Here is an 18,500-nt window from a genome sequence, read left to right on the forward strand (position 1 = left end):
CAAATGTCTGGACATGTCCAGAAGTAGGGTACATATATTCTGGACTTAGAGATAGGTGGACTGAGACTCATGTGAGATTAATCTCTGGATTCCTTGCAAAGATGCACAAACTGGGGCATTTGTTAAGGGAAACTGTGATTATGAGTTAGTATGGACTTGCAAGAAAAGTGTTGAAATGGCCCATTTGCAAGAAAAATAATTTAAGGAACATCACTAGATATATTAGCTATTCTTGGGGTTGGTCCAATGGCACAAAATCAGGGATTTGTTTTCCTCAGTTTTGGAGCCAGGAAGACCTATCTAAAGACATTGGTATAAAAACTTGCCAGTGGAAGGAGGTACAGCAATTTTGGAAATGTATCTATTATCATGATGATTATATGGCCTATTTAAGAGGGCCCCTTGGATGTAAGGAGGAACAGTATTATCCATTTGTTTGAAATTATATTCCTGGAAGAACAACTAGCACTAGAGGGATATTATGGTCAGGGAGTTGCTATATAGGGTTGATCAGGAAATTGTTATCTAGACTTAAGGGCCTACTATCTGGGCACAGGATGGAAGCTGGGGAATATAGGACTCCATCTATATTTGGAACAGAATAATTAGGCTCCAGGCAGTTGTAGAAATTATGGTGGGAGGAATATGTGGGAAATTGAATCTATCCACATGCTGTATGAAGATTGATGATAATGGACAATTGGTTAAAGAGATCCCTAAAGACATTAGCAAGTTAGTCCCTATTCCTCTGTGCAAACTTGGAACTCTCCCTTTGGTAATTCTTGGTGGTCCTGGTTTAATGGGAGTTGGTGGAAGTAGATTCTTTTGTTCACCTTAATTGTACTTAGTGGAATTATCTTACTGCCAATTTGTCTGCCCTGTTAAATTCAATTGATAACTGGAGTGGTTTAGGATAGTCTTAATAATGGTGACAATAATTTCCAATCAGACAAAAATGCTGATCCTAAAGGGACAGGGATGGATTCCTCTTAACAACATGACTTATAAGGATGATGACCAGATGGATCAACAATATGAGATTATATTACAGAAATTTGAAGAAATATCATCAAAATAAAGAGGAGGGATTGAGTGGGATAAGGCCTGAGATTTCTTCAGTAGAATATTACAAATTAGAAATAGTTGAACTGTGTGTTATATCTCTTCTGCCCCTCCTCCCCTGACAAGCAACTTCTGGGGTATCATGACCGAAATACAAAGTACACTGACCCTGTCTTATCTGTTGAAGTCCTGACATTCCTGGGGCTGGAGGGGTAATCCTGTTTCTGTTTGAATCATATGCTTTTTCCCCCTTTAGATTAGTATACTCATTTAAATTGTGAAGACCACATTTTTGACGGATGAGGCTGGGTCAGTTGGGGGGGGTGGATTGGGTTAGGATATATGACCCTTAGGGTCTTTTGTCCCTTTGCCTCATTCTCCATCTTTAAGGCCGAGTGGGGTTGGCTTCTCTAGAATCAAATAAAGCTTATTCTCCATATTTGTGACACCAGCCAATGATTGGCAGGAAGGGGCAGGAACAAAGCCTTTGAAAGTGCATATAACATCTAGCATCTTGGGGTTTCAGAACTCTCTCCCCTTGAGAGGTGTGCCTTTGTATTAAGATGTCTTAATAAAAAAAATTTTTAATCACTCTGGACGAAGTATTCATGAGCCATTTATAATAGTAATCAAAATTAATCATTTTGTATTTTATAATTTTTTTTAATCTCTTGTTGATAATAAACTCTTCTCCATAGATGTGACGGATAAATAATTCCTTGCTTTTTTTTTTAGGTTTTTGCAAGGCAGAAGGGGTTAAGTGGCTTGCTCAAGGACACACAGCTAGGTAATTATTAAGTGTCTGAGACCAAATTTGAACCCAGGTAGTCCTGACTCCAGGGCCGGTGCTTTATCCACTATGCCACCTAGCTGCCCCAATTCCTTGCTCTTTTAACTAACTGGCTTATGGTATCACATAAAAAGTCTCAATCAGTGTGGCCTTAGGCAAGCCACTTAACCCCATTGCCTTGAAAAATCTAAAAAAAAAAGTCTCAATCATAAACTCATTTTGACCTCTTCATATAGGGGGGTGAGATGTTGCTTTATGCCTAATTTCTACCATGCTATTTTTCAGTTTTCCCTACAGTTTTAGTCAAACTTCTGTTTTTTCATATAAGTTGGAGTCTTTAGAATTATGCAATAGCAAATTATAAGTTATTTATTGCTATGTCTTGTGAATCTAACCTGTTTTACTGTTCCACTACTTTTTTTCTTAGCAGTACCAAATGGCTTTGATAATTGACACTTTATAATATTGTTTTAGATCTGATTTGGCTAGGCCACCTTCCTTTGCATTTTTCTTTATTAATTCCTTTGATTTTCTTGATCTTTTGTTCTTCCAGATAAATTGTTATTTTTTCTAGCATTATAAAATAATTTTTGGTAGATTTGATGATATTGAATAAGCAGATTAAATTACATAGAATTATCATTTTAATTATATTAACTTGTCCTACCCACGTGAGATTGATATTTTTCTAGTTGTTCAGCTCTGGCTTAAGTTATGTGGAGAGTGTTTCGTAATTGTATTCATGTAGTTCCTGGGTTTTGTTTTGGCAGGTAGTGTCCCAAATATTTGATAGTCTATAGTTATTTTGAATGGAATTTCTCTTGCTGTTGGACTTTGTTGGTAATGTAGAGAAATGCTGATTTGTGTGGATTTTATTTTATATTCTACAATTTTGCTAACATTGCTAATTGTTTCAAGTGCTTTTTGGTTGATTCTCTAGAATTCTCTAAGTCTACTACCTTATCATCTGCAAAGAGTGATTGTTTTGGGGTGGCTAGCTGGTGCAGTGGATAAAGCACCGGCCCTGGAGTCAGGAGTATTTGGGTTCCAATCAGGTCTCACACACTTAATAATTACCTAGCTGTGTGGCCTTGGGCAAGCCACTTAACCTTGTTTGCCTTGCAAAAATCTAAAAAAAAAAAAGTGATTGTTTTGTTTCCTCATTGCCTATTCTAATTCCTTTAATTTCTTATTATTGCTAAAGATAACAATATTGTAATTCACTCTTTTCCAATTCCATCATTTCCAGCCCTCATAAGAAGAAACTTATTTCCTCAAATACTGATTGTCCAACTCAGTTCTCATTACTAATTCCATTAATGACTCCACCTTAGCTTTGAGCAGAGATGGACACTCTGAAATTTATTTGATCATATTATATCACTCCATATTTCCCTATGCCCCAGGACCCTAAATAAACCCTGTTCTTCCCTTCCACAGCACACTCCCTCCTACCACTTCTAGTCTTCTTAGTTGAGGACCACACCTTATACTTAAAAAAAAAAAAGAGGCCATTCACAAAAAGGTCCTTTCTTTTCCTCTCTGTCATATCATTCACATGTTTCTTCACCTCTATTCACAGAAGAAAAGATACTTTACATATACACTCTCATTCCATCCCATTTTCTTTAGCATATTCCTCTCATACATGCATATAACCCTATTCATCATCATTCCCACTGCTTGAAAAAAAAACTATCAAAAAAAATCTTGGTATTTCTACCTCCTCTTATTCTCTTCTAGATCCTCTGCAGTCTGGCTTCAACATCATCATTCATTTGAAACTACTCTCTTCAAAGCTCTCTTAATTACCAGATCTAATGACCTTTTCCTATTCCTCACCTCTCTGAAATATGTGCTTCTGAATATTTCTTTCCTCTCCAAGTTTTTGTGACCCTGCTCTTTTCTTTCCCCTGGCTCCTCTCACCTGCCTGACCACTTCTAAGACTCTTTCGCTTCAAGCCAGTCATACCCACTGATCATGGATGTTCACCAAAGGGTTGTCCCAGACCCTTCTCTTCTGCCTTAACATTCTTCGCTTGAGGATTTCATTCCCATGATATTCCACTGGCTCTCCCCCCCACTTCTACTCGTTGGCTTTTCTAACTTCCTTCAAAGTTGAGTTCAAAGTTCATCTACTATAGACATCCTTTCCTGATAATCCTCCTCCCCCCAGTACCTTCTTTTCCATTTATACTATATGCATCTTTAATGTGTACAACTATTTGCATTTTGCAAATTTTAGTATGAATTCCTTGAGGGTAGAGAATATAGTTTTCCTTTTTTTTTAAAAGTTCCAACACCTAGCATTGTCTCCACAAATTAAAGGGTAATAATAATAGCTTGTTGACTGATTTAAGGTACTGTCCTTATTGTTTATAGACAACTTAAAGAGTGGACTTTTTGTGAATCATCAAGAATAATTATGTTTTATTTTGTAGGAATATTGTACTGCTAAATGTAAGGTGTTGGTACCGAGGCTAGATGTAGACATGCTTAAGGCCCAAACACTAGATAGCATATGAGGTCTCTTTCCTTTCCAAACGGGATAAAATATTACAGAGATCTGTGTATCTCTGTTGAGATACACAGTCTTTGAGGTACAGAAGGAAAATAAAATCACAAATTCACTCTCCCAGAATAGTGAATTTATTACCTGTGACTTTGATTGGGTTAGGACAGTCCAGGTTTTTGGAGGTTCTTAACTTGATCCTCAGGAAGTATGCTCTAAGCCTTTGCTGACATTCTGAGATAGGAGACAAAAGATAAAGATCTGAAGGCAAGTGAACAGGTCCTGAGCTCTAGAAGATTGTTATAAATTGGGAATAGTAGCCCAGAAATTAGTGAGACAAAAATCCTAAGCCAGGGATTTACCTATAGTATATATTTATATTTCTCAAATTTGGTACAAATAAAGCAAGTTGAATAGTTGCCTAGTTTCATTTATCATTATGATTGCCAGGATAGAGGTTGCCATGCCAAATCCCATATATACTGCACATTGCTGTAAAACAGATAGTGAACCTTTAGGTCAAAATACTTTTCAGTTGTTTGCAAAGTTCTGCTAAGACAGCACAAAACTTAAGAGCTTTCAGTGCTGGAGGGAAGGTAGATGGTTACAAATGATCCTGCTTTCACAAATTCTTTACTGAGTTCACATGCCAGGGTAACTTCACAACTAATAAAGGTACTGGTGGCTAATGCATTGATAGGGAGGAATCAACTAATGCACACTTCATTGTGCTTCTTGTTCATGGATAATGCATGGATAAACACAAATGTGTTTCCAGTGTCCGGCTAACAATGATTGGTTGGATAACAAGGAAACATGTACATTTTGGCCAGGCGATAAAAGACATTCACCTAAAAGAAGCCAAGAGTGCTTTGTTTGGCTCCTAGATGGTAAACTCCACCGTAGCTGACTGGAAACTCTTTACTTTGTTCCCGCTAGTGAATCCCCATTATTGTTTTATCCCCACCCTTGTTTTATACTGTATGAATCGTTTGTGTAAAATCGTTTGCATAAAATCTCCCCATTAGACTGTGAGCTTCTTGAGGACAGGGATGATCTTTTACGTTTCTTTGAATCCCAGTTTGATTAAGCACAGTATCTGGTACAAGGAAGGTATTTAATAAATCTGTGTATTTACATCAAACTCTTCAATCTCTGAAACATATTTGTGGAAACAATATAAGCCTAAGGCAAGGAGGATTTTCAGCAGCAACCACTTCTCTGCGTGCTCACTTTTCTTACCATTTGGTTGGAGATTCTTGTGACTCTTGGCAGTCATTTAGTATGTTTACTTTGGTTTCAGGGGATGAGCACAATTCACAGTTCCAAAATTTACCAGCTAGCGCATAACCAAATTCTGTTATCTTTTTGAGTCACTTCTCTTTATTTGCAAAATGGGTATATTTATTTGTAGAACCTATTTCATTTGTTTGTTGCTGGGAAGGTACTTTTAAATCATAAGTTACTAAAGAAATGATTGTATACTTTAAAATTTTATTATTTTGGCATTTATAATCCATCCTTCTCAGTGCTCCTCATCCCCAAATTAAGCCGAACTAAACCTGAAAAATAAATCGTTACTGCAAACACCCATAGGCCATAGAGCAAAAGAAATTTCACATTGAACATCTCCAAAAATGTTTGTCACAGCATTTTAAAGATATGACCTTTGTCAGGTGATTACGATGTTTTATCTTCAGTCTTCTGGACTCATGGTTTATCATGTCACTGATCAGAATTCTAAAGTCTTTCAAAGGTGTTTTCTTCTATTGTATTTTTTCCCCTATTTCTGTTAACTTGACCTTACTCTATTTGAGAAGTCTTCCTAGTCTCCTCTGAAACTGTCCATTTTGTCATTTCTTATTGCATGAAATCAAGGTGGAAGGTGAAATCAAATTATAATTAAAATACTTGAAATGGCCATTTTTTAATTTTCCATGGTGACATTTGTAATTCTTGCAAATGCAAGAATTTTATAACCTGTGTGGACTGTATGGTGAGCAAATAATTTCCATTTTCAGGGCTAATAAATCTAATTTTTTTTTTAAAAAAAGCACTAAAATAAACTCAGTTTATGTATCTATTCAATGTATAATTAGGGACATTTACTCTTCCTTTTGTGTTTTTTCCCCCCTTTAAACAATGACTTTGGATATTTTCACTGTATCCATAAGAGAAAACTTTGAATCATTGATAGATACCTAACTGAAGTGATATGAGGAAACAAAGTTAACTGTTATGAAGAAAGTCTATGAGAGACATGGTCAGTTAACTGCCATCTTTGAAATAATCTTTCTTAAGGCACCAAGAAGGGAGTAAAAGAACACTTCTGGAAACTTGGGAACTTATCAGTGATGGCAAAAGTCACTGAGAATTAACTGCTACTCAAGAATCTCAGACATGGTTCATGAAAGGCTCATCATCCTTCAAAGAACAAGAAGAGCTGTTTTGTGAAAATTAAACTTAGCACATTCTGTGGAAAAATCCTACAAGAAAATTGCTGGCATGTTGTTTCAATGTTTTTGGAGAGTTTATGTATATTGTAGCTATTGGTGAAAGGGTGCTGTCTTCCTCAGTTGACATACGGCTAAAATATTTGTAGATGTTGTTAATGTTAATAAATTATATTGCCTGTAACACTAAGTTTATAAGAAAAGGAGTTTGGGATAGAGAAGAGAAAAAGCCAATTAGAAAAGAGGACTCTCCCATTTTTATAAATTAGTGTGGAGCTAAGAGTTGAGAGATTTTGTATTCTTAGAAATTTTTGAGGAAATAATAAGACTATATTCCTTGATTGCTACTGCATTTCAGTAGAGAATAAGGTAAAGAGACAGTAGTAGGGGCAGCTAGGTGGCGCAGTGGATAAAGCACCAGCCTTGGAGTCAAGAGTGCCTGGGTTCAAATTCAGTCTCAAGACACTTAATAATTACCTAGCCGTGTGGCCTTGGGCAAAGCCACTTAACCTCATTTGCCTTGCAAAAAACCTAAAAAAAAAAAAAACCCCAAAATTGAGAGACAGTAGGAAAGTGGGGATGGGGTAGGGTGGACAGAAAAAGAGTTTTAGTATTGTTATTGAGAATATCAGAGAAGTATTTCCTGTATCTCATACCAGCACAAGTATTGATATATGTAGGTTAATGAAAGTCCTCTTAAGCATTATAACATGTGGGTTTTAACATGAAACCTAATCATACTTGTAAAGTATAAAGAGATGCTATTCAAACTATTTCAGAAACTGAAACAAAGGGTTTCAGTCCTCTAGACATGAATCAGTCCATAAATGTCTTTTATTTCCCATCATAGGAAGCACCTATTTAATAAGTAAGCTGAGATGATTTCCTTTTAAGGAAATTAGAAGGCCATTCTTGGAATCATCATTTGTTTGGATTTTTTGACACGTTTAACATAAAAGGTCAATCCTATGGGGATCTGGTGGTAGGATTTTTAACAGAATTCCTATTGCCCTGTAAGGATACCTTTGTAAATGAACTGCTGTGTCCAAATGCTATGGTGAATATAACTGTAAGTACTGTATTTCTGTTCACTCTTTATTAAGTCATCTTTATTGCAATTCATTGTACCCAAGTATTTTAATGTATTTTGAACCCGAATAACTAGACTGACCTGAATTAGGCATGACACAAAAAATATTCCCTTTCTACAAAGAGCAGCTGGGGTCAGACATGGCTTCCCCATTTTGGGGGGGGGGTTTGCAAGGCAAATGGGGTTAAGTGGCTTGCCCAAGGCCACACAGTTAGGTAATTATTAAGTGTCTGAGGCTGGATTTGAAATCAGGTACTCCTAACTCCAAGGCCGGTGCTCTATCCACTGCACCACCTAGCTTCCCCTTGCCTCCCCAATTCTTATTTTGTTCCTGTATTTTGCTGGATGATATAGAAAAGATTTATTATATTTGGAATGACCAACCCATTATCCATGATGAAGCAGACAACGATACATAGCTATTTGCCAATGACACTCAAGTATATGTAAATCCAACTCCACAGACTTTTAGTGAAATTTTCCAGATGGTAAGTGAACCCATACCCAAACATATACACACCAGAGTCTTGCTATTTTAAGAATGAACTTTATACAAAATAACCAATTCATATGGAAATAAATCTACAGACCTCCAAGGATCAAAAAGCTTTTAAAAAGTTCTTTAAAAAAAATATTCAACACAGTATTGAACTAACTATTGAGGTAAGTGTCGCTCTCAGGGAAAAAGGGAATCAGCAGACCAAGACAAAATATACACAAATATAAAAATAAATAGCATTCCCCTTTTCAATGACTGGCCAGGAAAGTTCACACAGTTTTTGCAAAAGGAGCAAAGAATCCCTGACACTGTGTGCCACAGGCTGGTTGGTAGATCCTGAACCAGGCTATCAGGAACAGTGTAGAAGGCAGCAGAGTGAGGTACCTGAGCCCAAGCTGGCAGATGGGGGAGGTGGGGAGAGAAGAGGTCACTACATGGAGAGAAAGGAGTTCAGCACTTCAATAACTTATGCAATACCCACACCTTTGTTTCTACCCCAATACCTTCCAAAAAACATGCAAGACAATCAGCTTGTTCCCAGTCTTTTTATACATCAGTAAAAAGTTAAGTCCATTGGAGTACAGCAGTAAAAAAGAGATTGGTTAAGTTTCCATTAATGGTCTGGTGACAAAAGTTATTTTTACAATTTAAGTCTGACAGCTGAAAAACAGCAACAACGGATTTAAAGATCATTTCCACCCAAGTTACAATAGTGGATTTTATGGAAGGCAAGGTCAATCAATGTACATTTAGGCTTCGAGGCCCAAGGAGAGGAACCCAGTCTCAATCAGTAAAAGACTGTACCTGTCAGCAAGTCTACAAGTCTAAAATCACATTCCTCTCTTAATTAGATAATGATGCCTTGACTAGATCATTAAGTCAAAACATAGAGTTTGAGAACTGAAAACATGAAGGTTGATTTTTAAGCAGTCACTAGGACAAGCTTGCTTTGAAAACATATACCTGAGTCTCCTGGTGACTGGAGAGCAAGGAAGGCACTGCATTCCAGGATCACACCAAGGTGACTTGCTCATATGCTGTTGTGGAAGTGGGATCATGCACAAGGATCTGTCAGAAATCTGTTTAAGGGTGGACAGGCTCTTAAGGAGGCACTGATAATGCAGGGAGAAAGCTAGGCTCCACCCTCAGACTACAGGGTATCTTTGCAGGGATAGTCAAATATATTTTATGATTCCACTTGACTCAGAACCATGAAGGGGAAAGCTGATATCACATGAACTTTCAAACCAGTGTTGCCCCAAGGAGTGAAGTTGCAGGTCTGAGCAGAGTGGTGAATCATTCTTGGATGTTCCAGATAGGTATAAACATCTTTAGATTGAACCAAGTATGCCAGACATGAGGGTTTGCTCCTGGTTTCTGACAGGGACCAATTTTATATGTATGTGTCTGTGGAACCCCAAGTCGCCTGGGATTATCATGAAATTAATACCATAGGCCCACACAACAGAGGCACCTAGTGGTCAGTCACAAAATGTATTACCAGGGTGTTTAAGGCAGCACACATACAACCTTCTTTTACTAAAGGAAGCTGTCATATAGGGAAGTCAGTCCTGGCATGGGCACTGTGGCCACAAAACATGGGCTTCAGAATGCCTCACAAAAGTGCAGAGTGAACACAAGTCTCCTTCATCTGTGTACTTGGTTTGCTCTAGAAGTGGACAATTATAATCAAGAAGAGGTTAGAAGGGACATTTGAAGGGACAGGTTGGAAAGGGATATGAAAAGTGCCCAGATCAGGCTACTTTTGTTTGAGAAAGAAAGCACAGAAAGATTCTGTGAAAATGAACTCCTTAGGTATTGTACTTCATGACTTGAGGAAATTTATTTGGGTCAATTGTCTGCAACTTTGAAAAAAAGTTTGACAGAGACTTCTAATTTCTTGTAAATTCTAATAATTTACTGGGCTAGGGCATTAGGACCTGGCTATTCAGACAGGGAAGCAAAACTTTGATATTTTTTTTAAGATGGGTCATCTGCTTAAGAAACCAGTAGAGAAGTGCTAGAGAAAGCAGAGTTAAGGGAAACAAAGCCTAAACTTCATCTTAAACAAATCAGCTATTAAAAGTGGCATGAAACCTAGGTGCTCAGTTTGATCACCAACAGCTCAGGAACTACCAGACCAAAGAATGTGATGCTAACACCTACCTACCATCACAACTAAAATCTCAAAAGGGACACAATTAGGTTATTCACATACATTTAAGATGAGCCGACAATGGGGCTGTTTTAACATATCCTATTGTACTGCTGCCCATGTTCGCAGTATACCAATTGTAATACAGTAGTTCAGTTTTCTATTGCTTGATTAGACTAGTCTGCTCTTCACATTGCAAGAAAAGATTACGATTTCTCTTCTTTGTATTATTCACAGAAACTGCTGAAAGATGTGGGGGACATGTTCATCATGACATTTTGTATAGAGAATTGCTCAGACACGAACAGGGGGATGAAGGAAAAGATACAGAAATTCAGCTTATTATTGCTCAGGGTTCTTTTTTTGTCAGAATCATCTGAGACTAAGAACCCTTATACAACTTCAGGAAAGTTTTTGCTACATTTCTACAAGAGTAAGACTCAAGTGATCCTCATGTCAAAAGAAACTTTTACATATTCTAAACAACTTAAGGAAGAGACTGACTGTGAGTGCTTGGTGATGGTTAAACACCTTGGACTACGATTGAACAGCACCAATAAATAGTCAGACCTTTTCACTCCCTTGGATTAAGGTAGTACCATTTAAACCAGTTTACATCAGCTCAAGAGCGACCTGTGTATTGCATTAAATCCTAGCTTCGTGCTCATTTTCCCAAATCAAACCATTCTATCAGTGGTGGAGCATCAAGAATAAGCGTTAAATGTGGACAAATTCATTCTAATTGTGACTAAAACCAGATTAACTCAGTTCAGTTGGAGGAAGAAGCATTAGCACCAGAAACTTCGGGGCTTCTTAGCCACCTATTGCTTTTCAACATTGACAATAACAAAACAAATCAGGCTCATTATCTGTTCTGAGAGCAGAAAAAAAAAGGAGTTACTGTTATGAACTATCTCAGAAGTGTATTTTCATAAGGACCTGAGAACATTCAGGTTTTGGGGGAGTGAATATTGTCCCAAATATTTTATAGTAGATGTTGTTCTTTTAAAACCAAACCAAACCCTGTGACTTCGGTCTTTTTTTCTTCTTCTAGAGTTAGACTTCATGGAACATAAGTTTTAAACATATAGATATTAATTTGGGAGGCAGTGCAGCTCTAATTGGAATTTCAACATAAACCTGAAAAAATCTAGTAGAGTGCATATTCTAAGGTTGAAAGATAAAAGTAATTTAATACTGTAATACTGTATCCTACCACTGATACATTGATAGGTAAATGATTTCCAACATCCTGCTCTTAATGGTATGACCAGTTTTACTATGATTTATTATATGTGATGCGTTAAAACTATTTATGGAATCACTTCTAAATTCAAATTATAAGACTATATTTTTCCTATTCAAAACACACAAGTTCCTTATTGATACTACCATGTACAAACCTGAGTAGTCACTTCCCACAAAATATGTTTAAACACTCAGAAGCTTTTAATGAAGCTTTCTACATCAGTCTTGGTAGGTCACTAAAGGACAAGTGAAACATTCCAGTGATCCCCAATCCTGATAACCATTTCCAGCCAACAAAAAAGCCTATCAAATAGTGTTTCACAAATTCTGGATTTGGGCCACTAGAAGGATAAACTGAGCAGCTCATATGGTGCAAACATGTCTTCTTATTTGAAGCTTGTTATTCTGCTTTTGGGAAATATGTGGCCTCTGGAATCTTATAAAGAAAGGAGCTTGCTTGCTTGGGCTGATTAAAGGGAAGGCTCTGAAAGCATGAAGGGCTTATTCAAGGAACACCATGATGACAAGTGACAAGATCATATTTCTCCCGTCCAACCCTTCCAGCTCCTGAAAGATTTCAGTGTGACATGACTGTAAACAGAAGATCACCCCAGTGCTACGTGCCCACTTCAGTCGGGATTCCCACATACACTTCCCTCCCTTTCCCATTTTATATACAATACATTCACCACCAACAAAAAAAATTATTTTAAAAGGCAATAGGTAAGTTCTGTAAACTGGACCCAGATCCAAACACATTAATACTACAAGTAAATTACATCTCCCATCCCCAAATAGATACCTGAGTTTAGCTGCTCATGAAAATTACAAATCATCCCATTTCACTGGCTCTCCCCCTCCCACACATGATTTAAAAAATTTCCCTGAATGAGATCTCAGTCTCAAATCTTGAAAAACCCACTAGTTCCAGGTACACATGGTTCATCCTTTTCTGTCCGGATCAGCCATGGAGAAGATCCCTGACCCAAGACCACTGTAAATTTTGTGTTCATCATCTACAGGTTGTGCCCCAGGGACTTCTGGAATGGCAGTAGTAGCCAGACAGAAAGTGTCTACTGTGGAAGGGTCAGAGTTGGGAAGGGGAAGAAAGATGAACAAGGATCTCTGTGCCTCTCCAGTTCTCTATGCCCAGCTCTTCATATGCAGCTTCTGTTTTCGGGGGGCTCTTTCTTCCTTGAACTAGCTCTGAGAAAAAAGAAGAAAATTGTATGCATCTCCTCAAGATTTTCAGGAAGCTATCACCATTCATACAAGTATGTCAACAACAGATGTCCCAGAAGTAGGCAGAAGTAAGAAATGGAGTGATACAACCTACCCCTTCAAGTGGCCAGTGCTGGGAGAAGCACTGGATAGTTTCCTCAATAAAAGGAAAAGCAAGCTTGCATTTCAGCACTCAACAACTCAAAATGCCTATATCTGCCAGACGATAGTTAAATAATTTTAATAAATTGATTGTGGAAAAACTCATCTCAAGTACCTTCACTGACCAGAATTGGGGAACAAATGAAAAATTTTGGATTGAAAAACAACAACAAAAACAACAAAAAAAGACACAATATAATGGACTCGGGGCAGCTAGGTGGTGCAGTACCAGCCCTGCAGTCAGGAGGACATGAGTCCTTGCAAAAACAACAACCACAAAAAACAGAATGGACTGCTAAGGAGGAGGCTACTTCTAGGAGCCCAAAAGAAACTTGAGAAACAATTATTTGAAGGAAAGATTAAAAACATCAACAACAGTAATCACCCATTGATGGAGGTTTTGTTTCACTATTCTCCAACATGGTAATTTGTACTTCTCTAGTACTTTAAGCTTACAAAATAATTTATTCTATAATAATCTTGCAAGATTAGCATTCATCATCATTATTATCATCACCACTAGCATTTACATAGCACTTTATTCTTTTAATTTTTTTAGTTTTTTTGCAAGGCAACAGTGGCTTGCCCAAGGCCACACAGCTAGCTAATTATTAAGTGTCTGAGGCCGGATTTGAACTCAGGTATTCCTGACTCCAGGGCCAGTGCTCTATCCACTGTTCCACCTAGCTGCCTCCTACATAGTCTTTTAAATGCTCTTTACCACCTGTGTTATCTTTTTTGACCTTCAACAATTCTGGGAAGAGGTGCTATTATTATTCTCATTTTATAGATGAGAAGATTGATACTAAAAACATCAGGGTCAGGTGACTTAACCATGGTAGTAAAAAAAAAACTAGCAAGTTAGACCTAAAACTCTCTTTTCCTTCCCCCTTCACTACAACCAGTGCTAGTGAGGTTTATGGGGGAAAAAAATCCACTTTTTTTTGGTGAGAAACTTGACAAAAATCAATCACACACAAAATTTCCTGTATCTATTTAACCATAAGTTATGCCTACTAAAAAGGCATTTAAAAAATGAACAGAGTGCAGCTAGGCAGCGCAGTGGATAGAGCACTGACCCTGGAATCAGGAGTTCCTGAGTTCAAATCGGGTCTCAGACACTTAATAATTATGTAGCTGTGTGGCTTTGGACAAGCTACTTAACCCTATTTGCCTTGGGAAAAAAAAAAAAAACCTTAAAAAAAATGAACAGAAGTTTTATGAAAAGTATTTCTTGCTATTTTTTCTTTCACGAGAAGGAATGGGGAAAAGCACTCAAAATCCATTTCCCCTTCCCAAAACTTCAAGTTCTCACCTGATCCAGAGGCAAAACTGAGGGCTTCTGTGGGGGAAGTTCTTTTCTTGATGTTGTTGGAGGTGAAGCCTTTGGAAAGGAGGACTGTGACTGGGCCTGATGAATTTGCATCCTAGAGCCATACCAGGGAAGATCATTAAATATATTAATAAAATATTTTTTTCTTAAAACCAACTAATCTATTGTATTTTGTGTTAATTATTTGTACTTTTCAAATTACTACCTTTCATTCCAATACCATGACCTCATATTCCTACATTACTCAATCATGGTCCCTAAATTTCTTTAAACTGAATCAAGAAACCTAAAGCAAAGAGAGTATTTGATAACATGAATTTTTTTTTTCCTTTGTATTTCAAGCACCTAGCAAGCATTTAATAAATGCTTGTTGAATAAGTGAAAGAGAAAAGGATCTAAAAGGCTTTCAAGGACTGAATCAAGATAGGGAAGGATTATCCCCCCCCAAATTCTTAATGTTAATTTAAATCATTATTGTTTTCCTTCTCTAAAGTTCTTTCAGCTGATTTTTTTTTGAATTTAAGGCAATGGGGTTAAGTGACTTGCCTAAGGTCACACAGCTAGGTAATTATTAAATGTCTGATGTTGGATTTGAACTCGTGTCCTCTTGACTCCAGGGCCAGTGCTCTCTATCCATTGCACCACCTAGCTGCCCCCTCAGCTGATGGTTCTTAAGATTTTTTAGGCCTTAGTGTACCCTGGGTGGGTGGGTGGGGGGGGGGGGGGAAGAGAAGGGCAAAAGGGCAAAACCCAAGACATTTAATTCTATACAGTATGTGACATGATTTTGGTTAATTTGCACAGTCAGTTGAGAAAAGGCAGGCGTCATATATTATTGAGAAACAAATCCATATCATGATACCTATATTCCCAAAACCTTTGTTAAGTCTTAGATCCCAAGCTACTGAATAGTTAGTTACATGGCAATGGTGACAATATATACTCCAATTGTTTGTTAGCTTCTTAGTTTGTTAGTTTCTTTTAGTAAAATCACCTAGAACTGATAGCTCTTAATGAAGATATATTCATGTAAAAACCCTATCACTGTAATTAGGTAGAAAATATCAAAGGCAAAACTGAGTTCTAAGAGTCAATGCAACTTATTTTTTTTAGGTATTTTGCAAGGCAAATGGAGTTAAGTGGCTTGCCCAAGGCCACACAGCTAGGTAATTATTAAGTGTCTGAGACTGGATTTGAACCCAGGTACTCCTGACTCCTGGGCCAGTGCTTTATCCATTGCGCCACCTAGCCACCCCCAACTTAAATTAAGTTTTTGCAAGGCAGTGGGGTTAAGTGGCTTGCCCGAAGCCACACAGCTAGCTAATTATTATGTGTCTCAGGCCGGATTTGAACTCAGGTACTCCTGACTCCAGGGCCAGTGCTCTATCCACTGCACCATCTAGCCACCCCTGTAATTTCTTAAAGAACCTGAAACCCTCCCCGCTCCCAAAATCAAGTAGCACCCTGTGTTGAAACAAATAAAAATATTCCCCTCTGCAAAATAAAGACATTGGCCATATCAGATAATGTTTCTGATAAGGTCTGTAATCATTCTCAGCCTTTTTCTAGAAATCAGTTCTTACCCTGATGATCTGTATAAATCCTGGAAAGGTCCTCCCATTCCACTAACATTGCCCCTCTGTTCCATCATTATTGCCTGAAAGTGACCCATATTTTCTTCCTGGCAGCGGTAGAGAGGGCCCTCCTGGGGGAGGCCATTAGACTGGCCAGCAGCTGGATGAGATGGGTGAGCAGCGACTGGTGAATAGGCCCGAGGCTGAAAATGACCAGCTGTATGTTGAGAGGCATAAGAAGGCCCTGATTGTAGCATCATGCTGTGGGGTGAAAAAGTAGATGAACTATAATTCATCCCTGAGCTCAGGGCTGGGGAAGGGGCTCCATAGAGGAACTCATTTGCAGGCACAGAGTTTTGTCGCTTAGTAGCTGCGTTGTGGTTGTCCAAATCCAGAAATTCTTTGGGACTCTCTGGCCTCTCGATGGATTCCTCCAGTTTCTCTTCCTTGGGCCCTTGATTCTGCCCATCTATCGGTACCACTTTGGCACCCACTACAGCAATTCTGGTTGGAGAGGTTAGACTAGCAGTGAGAGCCTCGCAACCCTGCAGAGTAGCCACAGGCCCTTTATCTGAGAAGGGTGGCCTGGGCTGGGGAGCTGTGTGGCCAGGCTGGCTTCCCTGGGGCTGGAGAGGCCTTTGCCAGTCTGAATAACCCTGTGGACATGTGTAATAAGGAGTTCGCTGATAGTGGTGGAAGGAAGGCTGAGGCGGTGGCTGATAAGAGTACTGGATACCTTGGGGTGGACGATAGCGAGGAAACACGGCTGAGTGGGAGTTGCTAGGCTGAAAACCCCTTGGGGGGAAATGTTGTGAATGGGATCCTGGGGGCTGCTTCCCCCCCATCACAGGACCAAAACCCTGAAGACTTGGATTGATGTGGTAATGGGGAGCTGAATTAGAATAATCTAAGCCAGGCATATAGAGGGGGGGAAACTGGCTGACGGTGCTGCTCATCAAACTTGCATTGGAGTTCTGCCCTGGACAAGGCAGTGTTGCTTCCTGAAATGTCTTATTTCGGGGGCAAAGAGGCTTCTCTGAGGTCCCACCACCCAGCCCCTTTTCTTCTGAGCCACAAGGGGAGGCTTCCTCAATATTTCCGTTTTCAGGGAGGACCCCTCGATCTGCTATGGTTGTAAGATCTCTCATACAGCCTTGGGCAGTGGGGCTGGGGTAGCTGCCTTCTGCTGGCCAGGTATTCTTGCCCTTGGTTACTTTACAGTTTTCCCCAGTCTGAGAGGGGTCACTTTTGACCATGGGGCCATCTGTTTCTGCATCTTGGGGTGAATTCTGCCTAATGCAATCAGTCTGCAAAGGTGGTTTGGAATGAGGTAGCTGTGTGAGGTATGTCCCCTCTGGAGCACCAAGACTTGGTGGTTTTTCCTCAAGTCTAGGCTCTGCAACACAATGGAAAAGAGGATAACAATCAGAATAGTAATAATGGAGACAAAACATTTTTTAAGGCAGACACTGGAAAGTCAAGTTACTTGTTTTCTTTATTCTTTTTTTTTTTTTATAAAAGTTAATTTTCTTTTAAGAGACATGCTGCCTTCCTTCCATGAGGGGATATTTTGAAAATTCCTAAGGGAGACAGTGGTGGCAATGCCAGATTGTCCAGTTATTTCTGATACTTCAGGAACCTGGAAGTGAGATCCACCACTAAGCATTAATAAATCCTGTTTCAACAAAGATTGATCAAGTCCTGGAAGGGCTTTTTCTAGATTCACACAAGAAGAGATGAGTAGCAGAGAAACAGGTAGAGCAGTGGATAGAGCACTGGCCCTGGAGTTAGCAAAAAATGAATTCAAATCTGGCCTGAGACACTTACTATATGTATGACCCTAGACAAGTCACTTAGCTTGCATCAGTTTTTTCCAAGTCTAAAATGGAAAAGGAAATGACAAAGCATTACAGAAGTTTTGCCAAGAAAACCCCAAATGAGGTCATGAAATCAGACATGACTGAAAAATATCTGACAGGTATAGATATTTTTCTGCCAGCAGAAGTCTCAGAAAATGCTAAAAGAATAGCATTGAAGTGTACTGGAGGTGAAAGTGTCCAGGCGGGGAAGAAAAGAGTCTGTGTACAGTAAGTTAACCTAGAAAGTAGGGGAAGGATGGGGTAAGAGGGTGAGGACAATTGTTAGGTAACCCTAGCATGTGAGTTAAAATGCGACTATAAAAAAAAGTTGAATGGACAAGAAGCTGGATTAAGCATAGGTTAATCATCTCTTATATATCCTATCTAGTATTAGCGCCTTGGTAAAGTCTAATAAAAAAATCAAAACAAATTACCCATCAGCCTGTTAAGCAGCTAATCAGAATCGTGGGATTCTTCAGAGTATTATTGTTGAAGCTCTACCCCCCCCCCCAAAAGCCTTAAAAGGGTTTCATTCTAACAAG

The 18,500-nt window shown here is 38.7% G+C and overlaps 1 protein-coding gene across 3 annotated transcripts in view; it reads right to left on the reverse strand.

Annotated features, from left to right (window-relative positions):
- Positions 1 to 3,166: 3,166 nt before the first annotated feature.
- The window catches only part of CECR2 (CECR2 histone acetyl-lysine reader), a 161,541-nt gene continuing 146,207 nt past the window's right edge, over positions 3,167 to 18,500 (reverse strand). The window contains exons 14-16 of one of the 3 annotated variants that reach the window (XM_074194958.1): positions 16,109 to 17,495; positions 14,508 to 14,619; positions 3,167 to 13,015 (exon numbers count right to left, since the gene is read on the reverse strand). In XM_074194958.1, the coding sequence (XP_074051059.1) occupies positions 13,010 to 13,015; positions 14,508 to 14,619; positions 16,109 to 17,495 (1,505 nt within the window). In that variant the 3' untranslated portion in view covers positions 3,167 to 13,009. The remainder of the gene's footprint in view (positions 13,016 to 14,507; positions 14,620 to 16,108; positions 17,496 to 18,500) is intronic. The other 2 variants (XM_074194957.1, XM_074194956.1) reach the window with 2 other exon arrangements.

Source organism: Macrotis lagotis, chromosome 7 (genome assembly GCF_037893015.1).
Source record: "Macrotis lagotis isolate mMagLag1 chromosome 7, bilby.v1.9.chrom.fasta, whole genome shotgun sequence".
In the NCBI taxonomy this organism is placed as follows: domain Eukaryota; kingdom Metazoa; phylum Chordata; class Mammalia; order Peramelemorphia; family Peramelidae; genus Macrotis; species Macrotis lagotis.